This window comes from Lates calcarifer, linkage group LG11, assembly GCF_001640805.2.
Source record: "Lates calcarifer isolate ASB-BC8 linkage group LG11, TLL_Latcal_v3, whole genome shotgun sequence".
NCBI lineage: Eukaryota > Metazoa > Chordata > Actinopteri > Centropomidae > Lates > Lates calcarifer.
The window spans coordinates 2,300,977-2,322,287 of NC_066843.1; the positions used below are offsets into that span (position 1 = coordinate 2,300,977).

At 42.9% G+C, this 21,311-nt stretch overlaps 2 protein-coding genes across 2 annotated transcripts; one reads left to right on the plus strand and one right to left on the minus strand.

The window, feature by feature from the left end:
* Window positions 1-1,071: 1,071 nt before the first annotated feature.
* Window positions 1,072-14,295, minus strand: crlf3 (cytokine receptor-like factor 3). Its single transcript, XM_018684655.2, has 9 exons — window positions 14,163-14,295; window positions 9,599-9,726; window positions 7,024-7,231; window positions 6,685-6,772; window positions 6,412-6,589; window positions 6,089-6,317; window positions 5,098-5,236; window positions 4,858-4,970; window positions 1,072-4,686 (listed from the first exon to the last, which is right to left on the minus strand). The coding sequence occupies exons 2-9, from the start codon at window positions 9,713-9,715 to the stop codon at window positions 4,421-4,423; spliced, it is 1,338 nt and encodes a 445-aa protein (XP_018540171.1). The 5' UTR covers window positions 9,716-9,726; window positions 14,163-14,295; the 3' UTR covers window positions 1,072-4,420.
* A 135-nt stretch (window positions 14,296-14,430) lies between these two features.
* On the plus strand, window positions 14,431-20,109 carry LOC108888595 (mpv17-like protein). The gene is made up of 4 exons (XM_018684660.2): window positions 14,431-16,536; window positions 16,717-16,787; window positions 17,502-17,531; window positions 17,829-20,109. The coding sequence occupies exons 1-4, from the start codon at window positions 16,230-16,232 to the stop codon at window positions 18,042-18,044; spliced, it is 624 nt and encodes a 207-aa protein (XP_018540176.1). The 5' UTR covers window positions 14,431-16,229; the 3' UTR covers window positions 18,045-20,109.
* The last annotated feature ends 1,202 nt before the right edge of the window (window positions 20,110-21,311 follow it).

The window sequence follows — 21,311 nt, forward strand, 5'->3', positions numbered from 1 at the left end:
GTCGTTACTGCCCTCCAGTGGTCACAGTGAGGAACTGCAATGTATGATCAATTGCCGTCAATGCAGACCGGACAGCACACTAATGCTTCCGGTTTTCAAAATATAACCACCAAATTCAAGCTAATAAAAGCTGTCCGATAGAAATGATAAATAGTTGAGTGATGACACTAAAGAGTTTATTCCATATTCATCAGTGGGATAGATGTTTATATCCTTTATACGTTACAAAAACGGCATTAATTCAGTTTAATTTGAAACTATTAGATTTAACGAGTGTCATTTGGCTCCAGTAGCAAGCTACATTACGCACTGTATGCGATATTTATTTTTACAGATAATAACGTATTTGTCTGTTAATTTGACGGAAATAAGGAAACAAAATAAACCAAAACTAACAAGTGAACTGATTTCGTCACTTTCTGTTTTAATACCGTTAGCTTAAGTTAGCTAGCAAGGCTGCCGAACATCTAACTATTCATGGTTGTATGTCCGGTAGCTAAAGTTTAGATACATGAGTCATTACTGCCCTCCAGTGGTCACATTGAAGAACTGCAACACAGTGGTCACAGTAAGAAACTGAAATATATTAATCAAATTGACGCAGACGTAACAGCATACTTAATGCTTCCGGTTTTCAAAATACAATCACCAAACTCAAGCTAACACAACCGGACTGTTTGACCACCGATGCTATTAGACGTCTCTGGATTTACCAGTTTTACAACAAATAATAATATCACTGAGTTTAAGTATGTTCCCACTGAATAATGTGTACTTTCTTCAGCTTGGACACAGTATTTTGAAAATATTTGACCGAAGTGTTGTCACGTCTGCATTGACGCTAGTTTGATTAATTTAATACGCTGTAGTTGCTCCTTGTGACCACTGGAGGGCAGCAGTCTGCGCTAACTTCACAAGAATAGTCAAACCGTTAAACAAAAAGGAGAAACAGTATCTGAACTTCTCATTATATAAAATTAAAAATAAAAAAATAGTCATAGTCATAGTTTTCCAGTGGTTTTCAAAACTTTTCAAGACTCATTAAAAGCAGAGCTGACTGGATTCAAGTGATCAGTTTACACAATATGATCTTTATTGAACAAAATACCAAGGATGACAGCAGTGAAAACAAATGCAATGCAAAGCTTTGACCAGCAGATGTCGCTGTTTTGACTGTCAAACGCTTCAAACAGGTGCTTTAACGTGGTTCAGTCTCTTAGTTTTCCCTCTTTCAGATGAGAGGAGGGTTCTATGAGGTTCTGTTCACTGGTTCCAGGAAATTTGTACCATCAGCTGGACCCAGCCAGGGTTCAACTGTCCTCCACAAAGACAAAACGCTGACCTCAGATCAGCAGAAAAACAAGGAAACATCTCTGGAAACATTTGTTAAGAGAGCTGAGTGAAAAAATAATATCAGAAAAGATGAAATGTGGTTAAGACAGTCTCTGAGGTTTTGGAAAGGCGGTTGAACAAACAAGACATTTGAAGACATCACAGGCATTTTCACTATTTTCTGTCAAAACCATTCATGATTAGTTGCAGCCTTGGTTACAAACAGTTCAAATATTCTACAGGATCCACTTATTTTTCTGTTGTTTCCAGATCAAACACGTCTTTTTATCACCACAGAAGAAGTTAAATCGTCTCCTCACATTAATCCCACTCATATCAAACAGCATGAACAGCAGCCTCATACAGGAGGAAGTCAGACTGTGTAAACTCACATTATCAGAGACCATCTCTCAAATCTGTGCTCCTTATAATTCAAACTCTCGTCCTCCCATTCAGGTGGCAGGTGTTGTGAATACTGTTAGGATTGTCAATGCAACAAAAAAAAAAAAGCTAAAAACAAAGAGTAACAGCTTGATGATTTACAGGAAACAGTTCAACCAAAAACAAAGTGAATGTCTGCAGCGCCACCTGTCTGTCCGGAGTTCAGAGTTTCAGCTCCCTCAGAGGATTATTATTATTTATGAGTCATTTCCAAAGCTTACAACCACATTTTTATTTTGGTTGGCGGTTTCTGTGAGAACAGGACACGCTATCTCCACATAATTAGAACATTAAAAAAGCACTTCCTAACGTTGAAATAATGAAATACTTTAACCATGACCCAGAGATAAGAGGCTGGAAAATAATAACTAACAGAAAAAATGTGACTAAAATAATAAAAAGCTGAGCTGCTGTGGGTCTAATTCTCCATTTCCAAACATTTCTCAAGCTTCTGATGAACTCAGGTATGAAGCTGCGACGGAGACAAAAGAAACTTTCCTCTCAGATGTTTGTAGAGTCCAGACTGTATTTAACACCAACAATATGGAATACAGGTATTCACATTTTAGTGCTTCCCAGCCACAGAAAATTATAATTTCAAATAAAACTCAATAAAACCTGGATCTAGATAAGCAGCAGGATGGATGGATGGATTAACGGATTAAAAAATATTATTCTTTATTTTATTTTCAAGCAGAAATGTCAAACATTTGTTGGTTATTTTGTTTCCATCACATACAACAGTAAAGGTTTGAACTGATGAATTGAAAACAAGAAAAAGAAGCAGCAGGAGAGAAAACATATCTCAGACTTTTGAAAATGAAATGTAGGTTTTTTAAATACTTGAGGTTTTTTACTGGAAGAAGTGAATTCACTGCTCCTGCTGCTTCTTAGTATGTGTGCGACAAACAAGACAAATGCAGTTGCTGTTATTAGGTGAGACACAATTATCCATCTACATCCATATCAGACTCATCTGTAGTTTGTGGTGTTGTTTGGTTTTTCTCCAGATCTTCAGACATGCAGATGACGCTCAGGTTTGTTGTTTTTGGTGAACTGTCCCTTTAAACGCCTGCTGAACAGTTTTAGGAGACAAAGAAAAAACACAAGAGGAGGTGTGTCTTTCACAGTGACGTTTGTTAAAATAAACTAATCAAGAATAAAAACACCAGCAGGTTTAGCAGTTTAAACCTTTTAAAGAGGCAGCGGCAGATTGTAACGAGTCAAAAAGACTAAAATATTTCATCTTGTGGCCTCACGCTGTGTGTTCCTCTACAGACGTGTCAAACTGTTGCTGTGGCTAAATGAAGATGCTGCATAGATAAACAGGCAAATAAAAACAAAACAGAAACAGCTGTAAACAATGGCCGACCTTAGACGAAGGCCCGACAACCAAACTAAAACCAAACAAATAAAAGCCAAGAATCGTCGACACAAACATCGATCCTCCCAAACACAGCTCCCTGAGGACCTGAAGAGGAGCCGGATCACTGCTGCTCGAGAGACGCAGCAGGAGTGTGGAGAGGATCCACAGGGTTCGCAAAGAGGTCTGGAAAAATCAGGATCAGACACGTCCCCCCGTCCCGTCAGAGTCAGGTCGTTTACAGGCACACGAGGAAGCAGGTCACAGTGACACCAGCGAACAGCGAGACAATCAGCTCGACTTAAACCGGAGAAATGCAGCGTGAACGTACGTTTAGAGCAGCAGGTCAGAAACCAGCTTCTCCACTGACCTTCACCTTATTTATTATTTCTTACTGCTCGCTTCAGGGAGCGTCACCGGGCCACGGCTCAGTGACAGGACTGTAGTTAGTCGACTTCCAGGTGTTATTTAAACATCTGTGGGGCGACTGATTCGTTCCTGTCCTAAGGTAGAAGGAGATGAGTTAGCTCTCGTTACCTGCACAGGTAACAGCTCAGCTTTTTGACTGATTCTGCAGACGTTAATAACTTCTATGGTTTTTACTGTTTCAGGTGATTGAAAATTGAAAGTCGGCTCAGTCTGAGAAAATGGTCCACATCTCTTTCTGTCTCAGGACACTGACTGATCAGTCACATCTGGAGCGAGAGAAACAAGCTGCTGTTTAAACTCTGATCAGTCTTTGAAAGTCGTCTGCAGACGTGTTCCCTCTGAAGCACCGTCAGCAGTTTCACCTCTTCTCCAAACAAACATCAGCTCCCTCTTCACTGTGCTCCAGAGGAAATATGTTTTGCAGCAGTAGGATGGAGGAGTCTGTTTAACAGCCTGCTGTGTTTCATTTCTTCTGTTTGAGCGTCTCATCATCGGGAGCTCGCAGCTGGTGATTTGCTGGTCAGTTTTGTCCCGCTGTCCCAGGAACTGTTTGGAAAGGTACATGACAGGAGCGCAGGATTTCCAGGCTGCGTGGATGAATACTGATGAATACTGTGAACAGCTGCTGCTGACCAGAGATATCTCTGAACGTTAGCTGTTGTTACACGGAAGAAACTCTGGGAAGAAAATGCCTGATTTTCCTGTTTTTTCCAGACTCTGCAGGCGTCCTGCAAGTGCTTCAGATGTAAAAGGAAAAAAAAAAAAAAGAAATGATTAAACAGAAGATAATCGGAGCCTGAGTGAGGAGCTCCTGAACTCCAGCAGACTGAAGGATCCACTCTCGCTTTGCTCTTTTTAAAACACGAGCACTTTCCAGCCGGAGTGGACGAAAGAGCAGCCGAAGAAGAGGCAGTCCACCGCCTGGTCCACCAGCCAATCAAACACCACCTCCCTGTTCCCTGAGCCGATGGTCACCCTCAGCTTGAAGTTGCCGCCCTCGCTCAGGTTGTTGTTGCTGATCGGGAACAGGTTGACCACCTCCATGTCAAAGGTCACGGCGGAGCCTGTGGTGATGGCGGGCAGCTGGTTGGTCATCTCTTTACCGTTCACAAACACAGCACCTGAGCAGAGACACATGGATACACAACTGTTCCATCACTTCATGGGAATAAATGTAATAGTTTGATAGAAAGTTTCAAAGAATTCTACAGAACAAGCACATGGAGCTCAGTGAGCTCAGTGGATCAGATTCCATTATCCAGGTGTAAATGGGGCCTTTGTTTTCGACGTACCATTAGTGGAAATGCAGACGGCCTGGTCTCTCTGAAGTGACTCCGCCCCCTTCTCGCTGTCCACGCACACGCCCAGACTGTCCCTCCGGTCCACGGGTCCTGCTGCTGAGATCCTGCAGACACAGAATGAGATGAGACGGACAGAACGCCAGTTAGATTTACAGTGAGTTTCCAGAGAAACCAGGAAGCTGAGAGGTGTATTAACTGTATATTTGTGTGTGTGTGTGTGTGTGTGCATACTTGAAGGTGAGTGTTTGGCCACAGAAGTAGGTGGGTGCGTTGGAGTAGAGGACGGGGCAGCGCGACTGGGAGGAGTCATTGCGGAGGGCGATGTTTCTCCTGCTGCTCAGGATGTAGCCTTCAGTGCCCGGACACCACTCTGTCAAAATGAAAACACACACACACACACACACACACGTTAATGACTGCAGTTGTTTGGTTGTTTGGTTTTTGTTGACTGTATTTGATCTGTGCTGCAGCCAGGGTTTGTTAGGCTTCAGTTCCAAGCTTATAGAACAGTTTTTTATTCCTGTATGTTCAGATCCTTTGTCAGCTGCACGAGAGAACTACTCTCTGTCATCAGTAGATAACACTAAGGCAGTCAATAGCAATCAATTTATTGATCTCTATTCAAAGTAGTTCTCTGAGCGTTCACTTCTTCTAATTCAAAGCGATCACTTCCTGCTGCTGTTGCAGCTTTCAGAGACACTTTCAACATGAGGCAACAGCAGGAAATGTATTGTACTTGACACCACAGCCAGTGATGATTCACTGCTGTTTTCCAACATAACATTTATTTTTTTGACACAACATTTTTAGTGGATTAGTTTTCAATAACTCAGGGAGGAACTGTGCATGAAGAAGAAGCCACACAGTGCTGTTAAAGTGATGTGGAGGCAGGAAGGATTTACTGCAGTTTATGAGAAGCAGCACCTCTCACACATCACCAAAGTAAACACCTTCCTCCACACCTGATTACTGATGTGTGTTCTGGGTGGAAAGGAGAGGCTTTCATTTCATGATGTGCCTCAGTTTCCTCTTGACAAAATGTGTGAAGAGTCAATAACCACTGGTCTAGAATGCGCATGTGTGCAGGGTTTTCCGCTCTGAGTGTGTTGCATGAAGGGTCAGAGATCGTGACCATATTTGAACTTTTACAGAACCAGTTGAATCCTGTAAGAAGTTCCAGTGCAGCGCGGTGGATGTGTCAGATGAAGAGGTCTTCACCTACCGTGCGGTGCCAGCGTGGTGTACCCCGTCTGTGGGATGCTCCAGGGGCTCCACTCGGTGCGACCCTCGCCACGGGCGCACACCCTGAACAGATAATCTGTGTGAGGGTCCAGGTGCAGGACCAGAAACTCACAGTCCCGCCCGATGTAGGAATCCTCATACTGGCTCCCCCCGCTGCCGGACCGCCGGTGCTGCAGCCGATAATCTGCCGCTGCGAAGTCCTCGTCCACCTGAAGCACGCGTTAAACAACAAAGTCACAGGTGCTGTACGTGTACGTCAGCAGGTTCACTGTACATGAGGAGCCTCTTTGTATTTGTGCCGACCTTACACCAGCGGACCAGGATGCCGCCCGGTCTCTCCTGCAGCTCCTCTATCTGGACGGGTGGGTGGGAGGAGACGGAGCCGTGGCGGGAGACCCGGTCCCTCAGCAGGCCCAGCAGAGAGTCGTCCAGCTGGGCTGAAACACACGGCACATCCACCAACGCTGGTACCTCTGGTAAACTGGAAAACACACAGAACCTGTTAGAAAAACTGGAAAAGACTGAAGGCTGTCAAAGGAAAACACCTGCAGTCATAAGAGAGTGTCTGTGTCCCACCTGTCCAGTTGGATGTGCATCGCCTTCTTGGTGAAACTGCCCAGTTTGTCCTCCTTCTCCCCAAGACCACAACGCAGAGCTGCTTCCCCTGGAGAGAGAGAGGAACTATATTTAACCATCTTTCTTTTTTATCTGACTGGAGCTGAGGGCAACTGTGCACATTATTTTCTCAATCTACCACAAAATGTCAGAAAATCTAAATATCTGACCAACCCAAAGAAGTATCATGTAACAACAGCTAAAAGACGTGCCTAACAAGTGGAAAATAAGCATTCCTTTCCTCCATCATGAAAAAATAAATGTTTTTCAGATGGTTGTAGAGATTTCAGAGGGACCCACCCTCTCTCAGCAGCTCGTCGGCCTGGCCCACCCCGTGCTCGATGAGGCTCTGACAGTCATCCAGCGGCTTGACGCTCTCGGCCTCGATGGCGTCCACCTCAGCCAGCAGCGTGGTCAGCCGCTCCGTCAGCAACCGAGTAGCTGCCGTCTGCAGCTCTGAGAAGTGCCTCCGGAGGGCCTCGCGGGCCTGACCCGAGCTTCCCCGCACCTACAGAACAGAGAGGAAGAATGTGATGATTAATTTGCTGACTTTATTCTGAATCAATTCATTATTTGGTCTATTCAAAGGTCTGAAACTGTGAAAAAGGCCCCTAAAATTTCTCAGAGTCCAAGGTAACGTCTTCAAATTTGTTCAACAAACAGTCCAACAGTCGAAGGAGGTAAAACATCTCAGGAGCTGAGGACAAAGAATATTTGGAGTTTTTGCTCAGGAAATAACTTGTATCATTGACTGATAATCAAAACCATGATTCAAATGTCCCAAATCTCCTATCGCAATACAGGAACACGAAACAAGAAGATGGTGTGTCTGACCAATAAACAGCACAGGTATATGGTGCATGAAACGTCCAGTTCACTTGTCTGGAGCATGCTCAGTTGGCACGCTCCACACAGGGTCTGTGTGACCTATCGTGGACCTGCAGACCCGGGAACTATGAATGGACTTTTCTAACGTACACAGAGCCGACACAGACGACGACAAGCAGCTCGTCCGGAAGCTCGCTGGTTTGTCGGCAGAGGTAGAGGTTGTGTTTCAGTTCCTCTTTCAAAAACACACTTTTACACACACTGACAGACACACACAGGATTTCACAATGAGTATACGGAGAGAACGACAGACAGATATCAGGAAACGGAAGGCTGATTGACAACTGCTGCACTGATAAAGCAGGGACAATATGACTATGAGAATGGAAAACACACACTGGGTTCTTGCCAGAATACACACTTAACTTTTGTGTGTGTGTTGCAGACGCAGGACAATGCACCACTTCCTGACGACTATCAGCGCGACACAGACCAATGATCAATATTTTGGGAGTTGGTAAAATAATAGTTGTAGTGAAAATATTAACCAGAAATCATCGAATAATTAGTTAAAAATGGGAGGAGATGATCTGACATCAGGGTCCCCCACAAACGTTTGCATGACTCCTCACACAGAGACAAGATGTTGCTGATATCATTGTCTGAGATTTCAAACACACACTGCTATCTCCTTTCTTCTTCTCGTGTGTGTGTGTGTGTGTGTGTGTGTGGTGTGTAATGTTTCCTGGATTCCTATAATCTGGTGGTGAGCCATCCCTGCTGTGGGAAAGAGGGGGGTTATGGGAAAGAAACCCCACCCCATATTCGATCCAAAATAATGTATGATGGAGCAGCTGGGACTGGGCCGAGTCTCAGACTCACAAACACAAAAAAATGCATTGCGTGTAAGACCTCTGAAGTCATTTAAGGAGCTGTACTTCACATATATCTCCATGCAGAATCAGCAAATGGTGTGGCTGCAGATTGGAAAAATGACCGTGCAAGACTTCACTGACAAAACAATTCATTTAATCTTGCAGGACACAGGAGCTGCTGGAATATGGCTGCCTCAATCTGTTAGTTTGTCTGTGTTGTTGTGTGGTGCTTTTACTTCCTCCACCACTGAAAGTCACACAGTAACACAAACACACTAACAGATGGAGGCAGTGGTATTCCAGCAGCTCCTGTGTTCTGCTCAGTAAAATTCCTGTTTTTGTCAATGGAGTCTGGTACTGATATATAGAGAGGTTTCTGGTTAAACTAAAAGGATTTTACTCTTTAATAAAAAAGGCATCTCTGTAGGAATCCTATCCATATTGTCATCAGACACACACAACTAAATAAAACGTCGCTCTAACTCAGTTCTGCTGATTTTTCTCCCTGTTATTCATCTACAACCTAAAACATGGGAAAATATGCCCCAGGCTCAGAAATACAGGAGTTGTTCTTTAAGTTTGTTTGTATCTCTATAGAGTCATCTTATCATGACTCAGCAGTGAATGTGTCTCGCCTTCTTTCTCTCTTCCCTTTGGATATTTAGAGGAGGACGTCTGCTGCTTCTCACGTTCTCCTTTTCCCTGCAGTCGTCCTGTTAAACCTGGATCCTCTGCTCTCTCTCTCCTCCCTCATCTCTCCTTTAAGGCTTTCTGTCCGTCCATAGCAACAGGAAATAGCAGCATTGTTTACTGTGAGCAGCTGGACGGGTAAATCTAGACAGCGGGAGGAAGGAAGAGATAGCAGAGAGAGAGAGAGGGAGAATATACTCTCCTGGGACTCAGTAGGGTCAGGGGGCCTGGCCTGCTTGACTTTATTTGAGAGGGAGAGAGTATTTGAAACAGACGAAGACGGTGGTTAGGGTGGAAAATCCATCGTCTCTCATGAGGACAACACTGGCTGCAGTAATATGAGCTGTAATTCCTTCACAAGAGAAGTGAACCAGTTAGACCTGAAACATAAAGAGCTTTCTGAACAGCCAATCGGTGCTACCCTGTCTGCTCAGACTACTTTAAATCTGTAGAGGAGCAGAGGTGTGAACAGACTGCGGTACCTGTTTACGGGCCTGGTTGAGCCCATGCAGCCGCTGCTGGAGTTCACTGCGGTAGTTCTGTGCCGCCTCGATGCTTTCTTTCGCCTCCTGCAGCAGTACGTCCACCTCCACAGACATCCTCCCGCCTCCTGACACACACACACACACACAAGACAGGAATATTTACAAAACACAGCCAAGATGCAGCAAAATCTGAAAACACAGACACTGGGAAACTCCCATATTTACTGACAGCACTGTGTTAAATGACTGTAGCAACATGTATCAGCTCATATCCTGAAAGAACCTGTCTCATTTTCACCACTATTTCTTCATTTAGCTTAAGTGAAATTGATGGTCGACACTCACACACAGCTAGAGCTACACCGATCAATCAGACACATCAGCTGATATTAGTACGTGTCTTGGTCATAAATCTTTTACAAATCAAATCTAAGGAATCCATACAAAGATCAGCACCTCTCATCAATGTCAGTATCAGTCAGACGGGAGTTAACTTTCCTAATTTACTCTGATGTTTATTATGGAGGAAGACCACTGTGCTGAATTGAATAAATTGTTATGACAAGTGATTGTTAACTTGGCTCATTATCAATTAAGGAAATTGCATGAAATTTGCATCCCTGACTTGGAGCCAAATGTTTGATAACCTGCATCCTCCACTACACAATCCACAAGCTTGGTACAACACTACATGCAGAGCTTTATGACTGATAGAGACGTGTTGCAACAATAAAACCACTTCCTACAGCTACCAGCCAGCAACCAACCAACCAGTCAGTCAGCAATAATACTTTATGTCTGACTTGTTTTCAGCACTGAGCAGCATGGGATTTGACTGTTACTGACCTTTACATGAATTACTCAGTGTGGTCCAGCTCTGATACAACACAAACCTTCCTTACACTCAGCGAAACCTGGCTGTTCATTTAATAAACCGTCAGTTTAATAAGCTCCTTCCTGTGACCTTAGCAGCTGTTATCAGAGATCACTAGAATAACGCCACATCTGGTTATTTTGGCTGTGTGTTAATGTTAAGGCCATTAGGTGAATGGGGAAACTGATAGCACAGAACAAAGTAACATCAACATGTTGTTGAGCTCCTCTATTTTTAAAACAACAGGTCTGTCAGCTGTAGCGTCAGAGTTAACGTCACAAACACGACCACATAAGACATCGACAGCAACATGACGCATAGAAACATGTGTTACACAAGAAAGTTCATTAGTATTAGTATTAGTATTAAAGCCACAGCACCTCTCACTGGTTTTAACCAATAAAATCCTGCTACAAAACTCTGAATATTAATTAAAAAGCATCAGTCTGGGTTTGAAAATAATCAAAAACATAAAGGTGCTGCAACATCATACTGCATGGCATCATTTCACCTCTAACATTATAGGAATCTCTGTTCACTCTGCCTACAGAATGAAACTGAATATGAGATGAATTTCCTTTTGCACTACCCTAAACGTCTTCCTGTCACAGATCTGTCTATTTTTGGTGAGAGAACTAAGAGCACTTGAAACTCCTCCACAGATTATTTTCATTAGGGAATAATCGGTTAATCATTCAGCCGATCAGTTTTTCATCTCATCGTTTATTTCAGGGATTTTTTAATAAATGCATGTTGTAGCAGTTCTACTTTTTAAAATATTATTAATTTATCTGTGAGTTCTGATCTAAATATGTGAGTGATGAGGCCATGTGATTGTTGCGTTGATATAATATGACATACTGTATCTCGACCAGCAGGTGTATCTAATTCTCTGATCAGCTCCCTCCTCCTCTGAGCTGAAAGTAGTGACACAACTTGGCCTCCTCCTGTGGTCGGCCACGCTTCCTTTACAGCATCTTTAGAGGAAGTCACTGCTGGGCCTCATGTTTCTGCCACATACAGTATCATTACATGGACCAGGAGGGTGTCCTTACATTACACTGAAGTAAATGTAGCATCTCAACGCTGAATCCAACATGAGTTAATGCAAGTTCTTGGAAATGCAGAAAACACTTTTCTAATGCATTTACTTTCCATCTATACAGTTAATAAAGCGATTTTAACAGCCCACTGATTTATTTACACACTGATTTATACCAGTTTCATATATAAACACAGCAGAACACTCAGTAAACATCAATCTGTGTAAGAACATGTTTTATTCTTATTGTATACCTAAATGATAAAAGCCAAAACATATTTTATTTTAGGGTAATTCCACATCAAATCAACAGATTTTAAATGTAAATAATAACTATAGTTTGGTTCCAACTTCATATTTACAGATTGTCTGATAAACTGTTATTTGATTTATTATATACCCTCAGTCAGGCTCTAACAGAATTGGCTGTCTGATACAAAGTCTTTGAATGGATCTAAAGTGATTGTCACAAAACCTTTTTTATCAGATGACAGACAAAAGACACAATCAGTAAACTGATCTGCAGTCACAGCCGAGCTGCACCAAACAAAAGTCCACTATATGCATTTATACACACATGAATGCAAATAGAATTATGCAGGCATGCACTCGCTCGCTCGCTTGCAAACAACACCCACCACTAGCATCGGTCCACCCCTCTCTCACACTCTTTTCTCTCTGCTGCCAGAACAGCAGCCTGTAGTCCGGCTGTAACAGCTACCCACAACATGGATTTAGTTTTTCCTCTAAAAAGGGTGCCGGCCCTCTCTCCATCTCTTTAATCCTGTAGTTTATAATCCCTCTTTCCCTCCAAAACCTACTAAAGACTGTAAGTGAGTGCTGGGCGCTTAGCCAAGCAAACGTCAAGCTAGTTTTCCTATGACACAGAAAATCTCTGGTCTGTTTGTATGATATCGGGTGTGGCTGTGAACAAACTAACAGAAATCCTCCTGTTTTTTACGTCTTTTATGCTTTTGATGTAAACATGCAGCCAGACAATAAGCAGCAGTGTGCTTTTCAGAGTATTTAGGTCGACCTGCATGGGAAGATGTCCCACTGTCCCACTTTCACAGTCTGACAGACTGTTTACGCTGTCACAAATATGTGCCTCATAAATCTGTAGTGACACAACCACAGTCTGAGGAAAAAGTCTTACATACATGCATATTTTGATCACAATCCCACACCAGAGCACTTTACAAAGGGTTTTGTTATAGCATAATGGATGCTACTTAATAGTACACACCACTAACTTAACAAACAGACTGAAATAAGATAATAAGGCTGCAACTAATCAATTACTTTCATTATCAATTCTTGATCAATTGTTTTGTCAATAAAATGTCAGAAAATATGTCCTAGACCCTGAAGTGATGTTTTCAAATGTCTTGTTTTGTCTTATTAACAGGTCAAAATCCAAAGACATTCAGTTGACTACCATTTATGACACAGAGAAGTATTAAATTCTGACATCTGAGAACCTGCCACCAGCAAATATTTGGCATTTTTGCTTGATAAAATTATCAAAATGATTATTTGATTATCAACATAGTTGCAGATAACCTTTCTGACGATCAACTAATCAATTAATCAACTAATCGTTGCAGTTCTACACAATAACACAGATTACTTCATAGTTTTATGACTCAGTCTGACTCAAATCTCCATGTTTCATCTCAGTAAATGTCATCAGTGAGGAGTTTAAAGAACCTGAATGCCTCTCCTTCAGGCTGCACATGTTCTGACTAACAGCAAAGTTATGAAAGGCACTCAAGTGCAAACCCACATTATTATTATTAGAGCAGACCACTGACTAAACGAGACAACAGGAGGCATCGGACATGTCTAAACTCGCTCTCAACAACTTCCGTATTTTGTAGTTATTTTCATCTAGTTAAAACCTCCGCCCACCAACATTGATTGGGGCTACCTTGTGGTCTTCTTTAAGTTCAAGCATGTACAAGTAATAGTTACATAATTCCTGCTGCAAAATTTCTCCTATTTTCATGTTGGAACGTCATGAGGAGGCAGGTCGATGGATCTAGCCCTGATAATCTCAATTTGTCTAGCGCGTGGAGAGAACTGCTCCCAAACTCCGTTGGGAAATCTTGCGTTTTTAAGTTGGCGCCACTGTTCGTAAACCCAGACCAAACACAATGATGTAAGTAAGAGTTTTCCTAAATCAATACTGTATTATGGTAAATTCGGCGTCGGAACTTTTCAACATAAGTCAACCGCTATCAATGAAATGCCAACTTTAAGAGATGGTTCGCGCTGCCAGTTGGGGTGAATTTTGGTGGAAGATGATGATGACAATAACAGACGAACTAGCAAAAAAGTTGCCAGTATCAGCTGCAAGTGAGACTGAAAGAGTGCCGCTGGAGCTGTGGAGAGTTGATGTAAAGCTACGTGTTGTGAAAAAATATAAATTTGTCAGTTACTGAGGCGACATTTTACATTTTACTGGAGTTTGTCGGTAACTTCTCTCTGTAACGTTACAAGACAAAGTTAGGGCTAGCTTGTGGCCAAAAGACAATGAAACTCAGAACATGTCTGGGGGAGCAATCAACGCGAAATAAAACAACGGTAATTCGGGTAAAATTGAAAGCCTCGCCGTCTTGTGTGAGGAGAAGTTTCAAACGTACCTGTTTTAGTGCTTTCTGGTGGCCATTTCGTCCTGAAACTTGTGAATCAGCTCGAAGCCGCCGCCACACCGCCGCCGCTGGATATGATGAAGTTTTGCTCAAGTCCAAAAATGACACTTCCGAGGCTTTAAGGTCAACAGCCAATCACAAGCGAGATCATTTCGATAGACAGGAGAATTAGCCAATTGGATGGAGATATGCTCCCTTCTCCCCGCTCTAATCACCCGCCCCTTGCAAACTGATGAAACGAATTGATGTGTGTCCAAATCCCAAGGCAACTGCCCAGGAGCCCCAAACCTCCAGGCTTTAGGTCTGCTTTACTTTAGATTCTGGTTGTTTGTTGTAAAGTTTTGTTTGATCAAATTGCTTACATTTTTTGTGTGTCTAGTAATTACAGGGTATCTGCTGGTCTTGAAAAGCATTCAAAAGCATTGAATTCAGTTCCTTTGTCTTAAATTTACTTTACAAAAGCTTTGAATATGTTTTCTTGCCTGTAGACACAGTAACATTAGGCATAGCTTTTGGCTGTTGAGACACCTAACAATGACAAACATCTCTTGTCTCTTTGTGGTCATTTTGCATATAGAAACAGATAGTAATGTCTGCATTTGTACTATTATAACTGAGCTCTGTGGCTCTCAAACAAAATATATTAACAGTCACTTCATACAGAGGTTCTGATCCAGGTTCCTGAGGGGTCACAGGCCCCCTAACCCCCCAGACCCCTGGGTCTGTATAGTAATCCATACGTGGGCTAAGGCCATGCTAACTGATGTATTATATTACCAGGAATCACTGACAGAATGTGGCAGGTCAGTAAAGTCATGAAGCTGATGATTAATAGTTGGTCCCCTCGGGTCTCTGCTGAGGTAACGGGCTCAGTGTGGAGAAACATCGCCCTCTAATGGTTTGTACTTGGCTGCTTTACTTTGCAGCAAGATAATAAAGAAGCAGATCCTGGGTCAGCAAACTCTGCTGTAATCACTCTCATGTGTGTTGGTTGGTAATCATGGCTTTTGGGTCAAAACAACTCAGTCACAATCTTGGCTCTTGTCATCCCCTGAAAGCTCCATGGAGGCTCAATGGAGACTCTGACAGATCCACATTTAATGGATCAATGCATGGCTGAATTAACCTTAAAGTTGTTGGGCCCTGATTGACCCCCAGTCTACATGTTTCATCAGTTCAGGCACCCAGAAAACAACCTAGTATGATAGAGCCAGTTTTGGGTGCCCTGATACAGAGCAGAGAAAAACACTTTTTGATCATTCTTACATTGTAAACACCTGTTTACACCTGTTTTGGGTGGACTGCGTGTTAAGAAAAATGTGAATGAGAGGGAGGCAGAGCAGCGACTGTGCGCGCTGTGGGTTTGTGCGCCGCTGATCTGACAGCACATGGACTGGATGGAAACGCGTGGAGAAAGAGCTGCGCACAGCAAACCGCTGCTGTTGGTGTCAGCGACGCAGTTGTTAGACGGGGACGCGCAGCTGAGCAGCCCGGGACAATCCCTCAGATTAGAGACTGACCCGTGGGATTTGCTGGAGAGGCACCTGATTCACCGGGAGCGACGCGCAGTCAGTGTCAGAGACAGAATGATCTAGATTCACCCTCATGTTCCAGTGGAACCTGTACCACTAGATCCCAGAGTGTTTTCTCTCATCTTTGGATGGATTTACGCACATGACTGAAGGACACGTTACTTTTAGAGAAGCTCTCTCCAAGTGACCAACGTGGATCCATGGCAGGTTTTACGCAGAACGTAAATACGCCGATTAGAGTGTTTGAGAAACTTTTGGGCAGAGTCTTCATCTCTCATTAGTCATCTGAGAACTGATAATGTGTGTTATTCCTGCTGCCGGTGGAAACGTCTAATCCCCTGCCCCGATTACCGCCACAGATGGATTGCGTAGTGTCGGCCAACCGGCTGACATCAGGGCCCAGTCACATTAATTTAACCGCTATGCTTGCTTCTTGATCGCTGAATTGAAGCCATTTAGGGCAGTTCAGCATCCTTTTGGAGGCCTGAGCGCCAACGGGACCCCAGCTTCTCCTCCTGGTGCCAAAATGAGGAGAGCTGTGTTGAAAGAAGCCGCCAAACGATTCCCCTGGCTGGCCAATGTGACTTTGTACGGGTGCTTATTCGCCGGCGGTGACCTGGTCCATCAGCTCATAGCTCAGAAGGAGCGCATAGACTGGAAACACACTCGCAACGTGGCCATCGTGGCTATCAGTTTCCACGGAAACTTTAATTACTTCTGGCTACGAGCCCTGGAGAGACGTTTCCCTGGAAAGTCAGCCGGGATGGTTTTCCGCAAACTCCTGCTGGACCAAAGCTTCGCGTCGCCTTTGGCCACCAGTGTCTTCTACACAGGTAGGCGAGAAATGCGGCTGCTATATGGTGATATAAAGGCATTAGATGATGAGGTGAGGTTTCCTGATAAGGTTGTGTCTCAGTCAAACATCACGTGGGCCAAGGTGAGGAGTAATTACACGTTTTCAGATCGTGCGTGATCACTCTAACCTCTGAGTCAACTTCTCCTCTGTCCTGCAGGAGTGAGCTTCTTGGAGGGCAAAGAGGATATCTTTGAGGACTGGAGGGAGAAGTTCTTCAACACCTGGAAGGTAAGGAAGAAGAGAGTCACCTTCCCTTCACACAGGGTGGCTGCTGCTGCTGCTGCTGCTGCTGCGAGCTCACCACCAGATTAACCTAGATTGTGCCACTGCTGCTTTTGCGCAGTGGGCGCGACGCCCGAGAGCAAGCGTGACTAGTGCCAGAGGATAAAAAAGTCAGCGAGTTTCAGGACGTTTGAGAGCTGAAATCCTGCCAAATGTAAAGCACAGCGTCACGCTGCTGTAACTGTTGTTTAATGCCTCATGATCCTGGTAAATGTAAAGGCTATTTTACAGTATCAGTCAGTTACAGGCTAGACAAGTAGACTGCGAGTGTGTGAACGAAGAATGAGAGAAGGGTGCACACAGCCAAAAAGTTTCAGCTCATTACATCTTGTTTCAAGAATCTTCTTCCTATTCTGTCGTGTGATACTAACATGAGAATTATGATCATTATTCATTGTTTTCAGTCCAAGTAATCAACCTAAAATACATGTAAATATGAAATACACTTTAAGCACAACTTACGGATGTATGGCATCAAGCATATTGTGTCCATTTCACAGCTTTAGAAAGATGGTTTATAGTATTTTAGATGGATGAGAGAGTTCCCAAGCTCAACATGTTCAGTCTAAACTATATGATCTCCACTGCATTTACAAACTCACAGAAGCAGGATTTATAGGTCTATTCGAAACACTCATTATGTCCTGTTTTCACCTTCAGACTGGACTCATGTACTGGCCGTTCATGCAGGTAAGCCTGAACAGACATTTTAATTGTTTTGTGGGCATTTATTTCTGCCTTGTGGTTTTTGTTGTGAATCTAAAAAAGGAAGTGACTTTATTATTTAATATCTGTAAATATCACTGTAAGGATGAGAAAGTAGAAAGTAAGAGTACAGTTTTCCTGAATGCCGGTGACAAATCTGATCAGATGTCACACATGTTGATGAGTCTAGTGTCCAGTGGAAATGACAAAATACATTGTCCTATAATAGTGATGACAATGAACCTCTCAGCTTTGACACGTCATCTCGCTGCCTCTTCACAGTTTCTGAACTTTGTCCTGATGCCGTTGTACATGCGAACGGCCTTCATGGGCTGCTGCGCCTTCCTCTGGGCCACCTTCCTGTGCTTCTCGCGGCAGAACGGCGATGGCACCGCCGCCGTGGCTCTGGCCTTCGTCATGGACCCACGTAAAACTCTGGAGGAGATGCGTGAGGCCCGGCTGGCCCGAAAAAGGCAAAAGGCCCAGAGGGAAAACTGAAGAGTGGAGGAGGAGGGCGACACTGCGTCTGTCATTCAGGCCTTTGAGCTCTGATCACAGGACAGAGCGCATTTTAATCTTTTCTAAACCAGCATCCACAAACTGAAAGCAGTGTGGAGAGCTGAGGAGCTGAGGAGCTGAGGAGCGTGTTACTGGTTTAAAAGAAACAGAGCACATTCACGGTCTATCACATACGCACACACACTTTGAGTATGGTGTAGTATTAACAAGAACATATTTGATGTTGGCTTTGCCCGTATATTTCATCTGGCCTTTCCTATTCCAAAAACATGAAGAATTTACCAAGTACTGGAAGCTCAGAACTAAAGTGCTTTAAGGACTGGCATAGCTACATGTCAGTAAGACAACATATGGTTTCAAATATCAACCCTGTCTCCTAAAAAATCTGCCTATGTATCACTAATTTGTGAATGATCTTATGTTTTAAGGGGAAATGTAATCCACCTTTATATATAAGATTAGCAGGACATGTTTTCATGAATTTACAGTCCCAAAATGTTCATACTTAATTTAAAAACACATTTTGTTTGCTTTTCTTGCCATATCTACTTGTGTCAACTTTACAGTGTGATTAGGGAACATTTATTAAAGTCAGGGAAAGATCTCAGTCAGTCAACACTGACTTGAAGCAACAGACAGACATTTTCTGTAGTTACCCAAAACCACAGTGTTTTTCAAACCAAAGTGTTCCCTGGTTCTAACCTGACAGGGTTGCAAACACAAGAGTGGCTGGTTCAAGCTGCCAGATGAACCTGCTTACAGTCCATAATACTTAAGTGTTAAATGGAGCAAACAAATTACAGACAGTTCCTCTACTGATAGAGCATGACCAGAGCTAAAAATATCAAATTTGTCCTATCGGTGGTGCTGGAAAAAGGGATAGAGAAGAGATAAAAGACCAAATGTCAAAAACAAGTGACAAAAACAAGAAAATGTTTTATGTTTAAGAAGAAGTGCTTAAGGCTGACACACATTGTTTACAGTTGCAGTGATGCACAGGTGGTTTTGGCCTGGACCTATGGACTTCTTACTTTAAAGGTCAGTTGTGTTGTGATGAGGGACCGTGGCTGGTTGTTGTGGCACTGGTTTGATGTGAGCCCACAGCACAGTGAAGCTCCTGAGATCAGATTTAAGGGCTCAATATTTCTGCTTTACACCAGTCGTGCCTTCTCTTAGACTTCCCCAACCAGTGGTCGACCAGCTGGCAGTGTAATAATCAATGCACTGAGATATGTATATATATATATATATATTTTGTTTGTAAAGATTTTAAATGGAGTTTCTGTATTTATTTTGGGATGCACTGATGTATCAGGCTGATTGCTTACATAAGACAGCAGGCTTCAGGAGTATGATGTCTGAAAGCTCATAAAGTGTCCAAAAAACAAGTGAATAAGCATATTTCCCAAAATGTTTGACTTTCCCCTTAAGGATAATAGTGAATGCTAGGCTTAGCACTCCCAGTCAAAAGGGCTCATTATGTGTTATTACAAAGCATGTGTATCAGTGCATCCCACTTGTGTTGTGTGTCCTAGTTTGACCTGTAAAACTATCTCAATCCTGTCTTCTTACTTGAAACATCACATAGGTTGCCATCAGCCCAGATACCTTATCATGCAACACATCCAGTTACCTAAACCAAACCCATCATTTACTCTTGTTTAGATCTTGGTTATTTAGTTACGCTAAAAGATTTTCAACTTTTAATGCTATTTATCCAAAAGACAGCAAAGAGATTTGGATATTTCATTGTTTGATGTACAATACACCTACAGTATTATATCAGCAGTGAAATGTAATATTATAGGTTCTGTTTTTCCATGGAACAAAACTAAGACCTCAAAGACTGTTCTATGTTGTTCAGTATTAAAGTCTGGTTTACAGCAAATTGTGAAAACCTCAACTACTCCTTTGCATTAGTACGGTGATATTTTCAGAAATAGGAGCTTCTTAGATGTATGAACACTTGTGTGTCCAATTCAAAAGGGACTGGACAGTTAACCTGAGATGAATAAAGAGTCAAACAGCTGCCTCCTGTTCTGTTGAATAGATGTGATGACAAAACCACAGGTTCTAATGGGATTTGATGGGAAACTGTGTCAGAGTTAAGCCACGAACAATGGGATTGTAGCACTGTCAGGATTACCAAGTGGGCAAAGTGGGTAACCACCCTGGTCCTTAAAAGTCCCGGGGTTACTTCATATCATTTCTACATAATTTGATGAATCACTTCTTTGTCAGAAACTAAAGCACAAGTATCAACTCTGATGGGTCCTTCATCCTTATGGAGGGACCTTAAAGGAACTATACATAAGTTTTGCTATCGCTATGTTAGCATTAACAGTTGTTTATGTACCAGTCTAGAAGAGACATTTTAACGTCAGCATCAAACTTCATTCCTTTACACACCAAGAGCTGTCTCCAGTGGTGGAAAGATGATTTACTTCTAGTTCTGTCACTTCTTTTAATCTACTGAAGTTAGTATGCTAACCAGCTAGCCACAGCCTGGGCGGCCCATCTCATCACTTTCCGATAGCAAGTCACAGCAGCATCCAGACTGCCCAAAATAAGTAGTGCTGCTCACTGGGTGTATTCTAACCTATTCCATTATAAATGCAACAATGGCTGAAGGTCTTGGCAAACAACCATCACCACAGCCACCTGCTCCCGACAAGAAACCACATTCAGCAGCAGAAAGAAACATATACATAACCCCATCAACCGTTTTAGTTTATCTCTGTTGTGCTTTAGATGTATTTCACACATAAGATCTTTTTAATGCACATTTCTCAAAATAGTGAACTATCTCTTTAACAAAATTCCCTCTAATGTCACTGAAGGTCACATTTGTAATCTGCTGTCAGTGTGGACAAGACTCTCTGAAAACATGTAGCCCAGATATGAAGCAAGGACAGAGTGGATTGGAGTGTGTATGTGTGTGTGAGTGTGTATGTATAACAGCTTTATGCTCCAGTGATGGTGCGTGTGGATTAACCAGGATCAGATAGGCCCAGCTAATCCCTCTGAAAAGGACAGAGTTGACCCACTGTGACCTCTGACCCCTCTAACAGGAAGTGAAATTCCCCAATCAGAGCCAAGGAATGTGTCAGGTGTCATTTAACGTGCCCTCCCTCTTCGAACCCTCTAAAACACGTTAATTTCATGTCTTTGTCTTTCGTTTTGAGACAGTTGGTAATTGTTTTGTGTTAATTTGTGGCCCTTTTGTGTCGGTGTGGTCAGCTTGCA

Coding starts and splice junctions, on each gene's coding strand:
- crlf3 (XM_018684655.2), bottom strand. CDS start 9,715: ATGTCTGTGGAGGTGGACGTACTGCTGCAGGAGGCGAAAGAAAGCATC. Junction 6,773..7,023: donor CGACGAGCTGCTGAGAGAGG/GTGGGTCCCTCT, acceptor CTCTCTCTCCAG/GGGAAGCAGCTCTGCGTTGT. Junction 6,318..6,411: donor TCCTGGTCCGCTGGTGTAAG/GTCGGCACAAAT, acceptor CGCGTGCTTCAG/GTGGACGAGGACTTCGCAGC.
- LOC108888595 (XM_018684660.2), top strand. CDS start 16,230: ATGAGGAGAGCTGTGTTGAAAGAAGCCGCCAAACGATTCCCCTGGCTG. Junction 16,537..16,716: donor CACCAGTGTCTTCTACACAG/GTAGGCGAGAAA, acceptor TCTGTCCTGCAG/GAGTGAGCTTCTTGGAGGGC. Junction 16,788..17,501: donor AGTTCTTCAACACCTGGAAG/GTAAGGAAGAAG, acceptor TTTCACCTTCAG/ACTGGACTCATGTACTGGCC.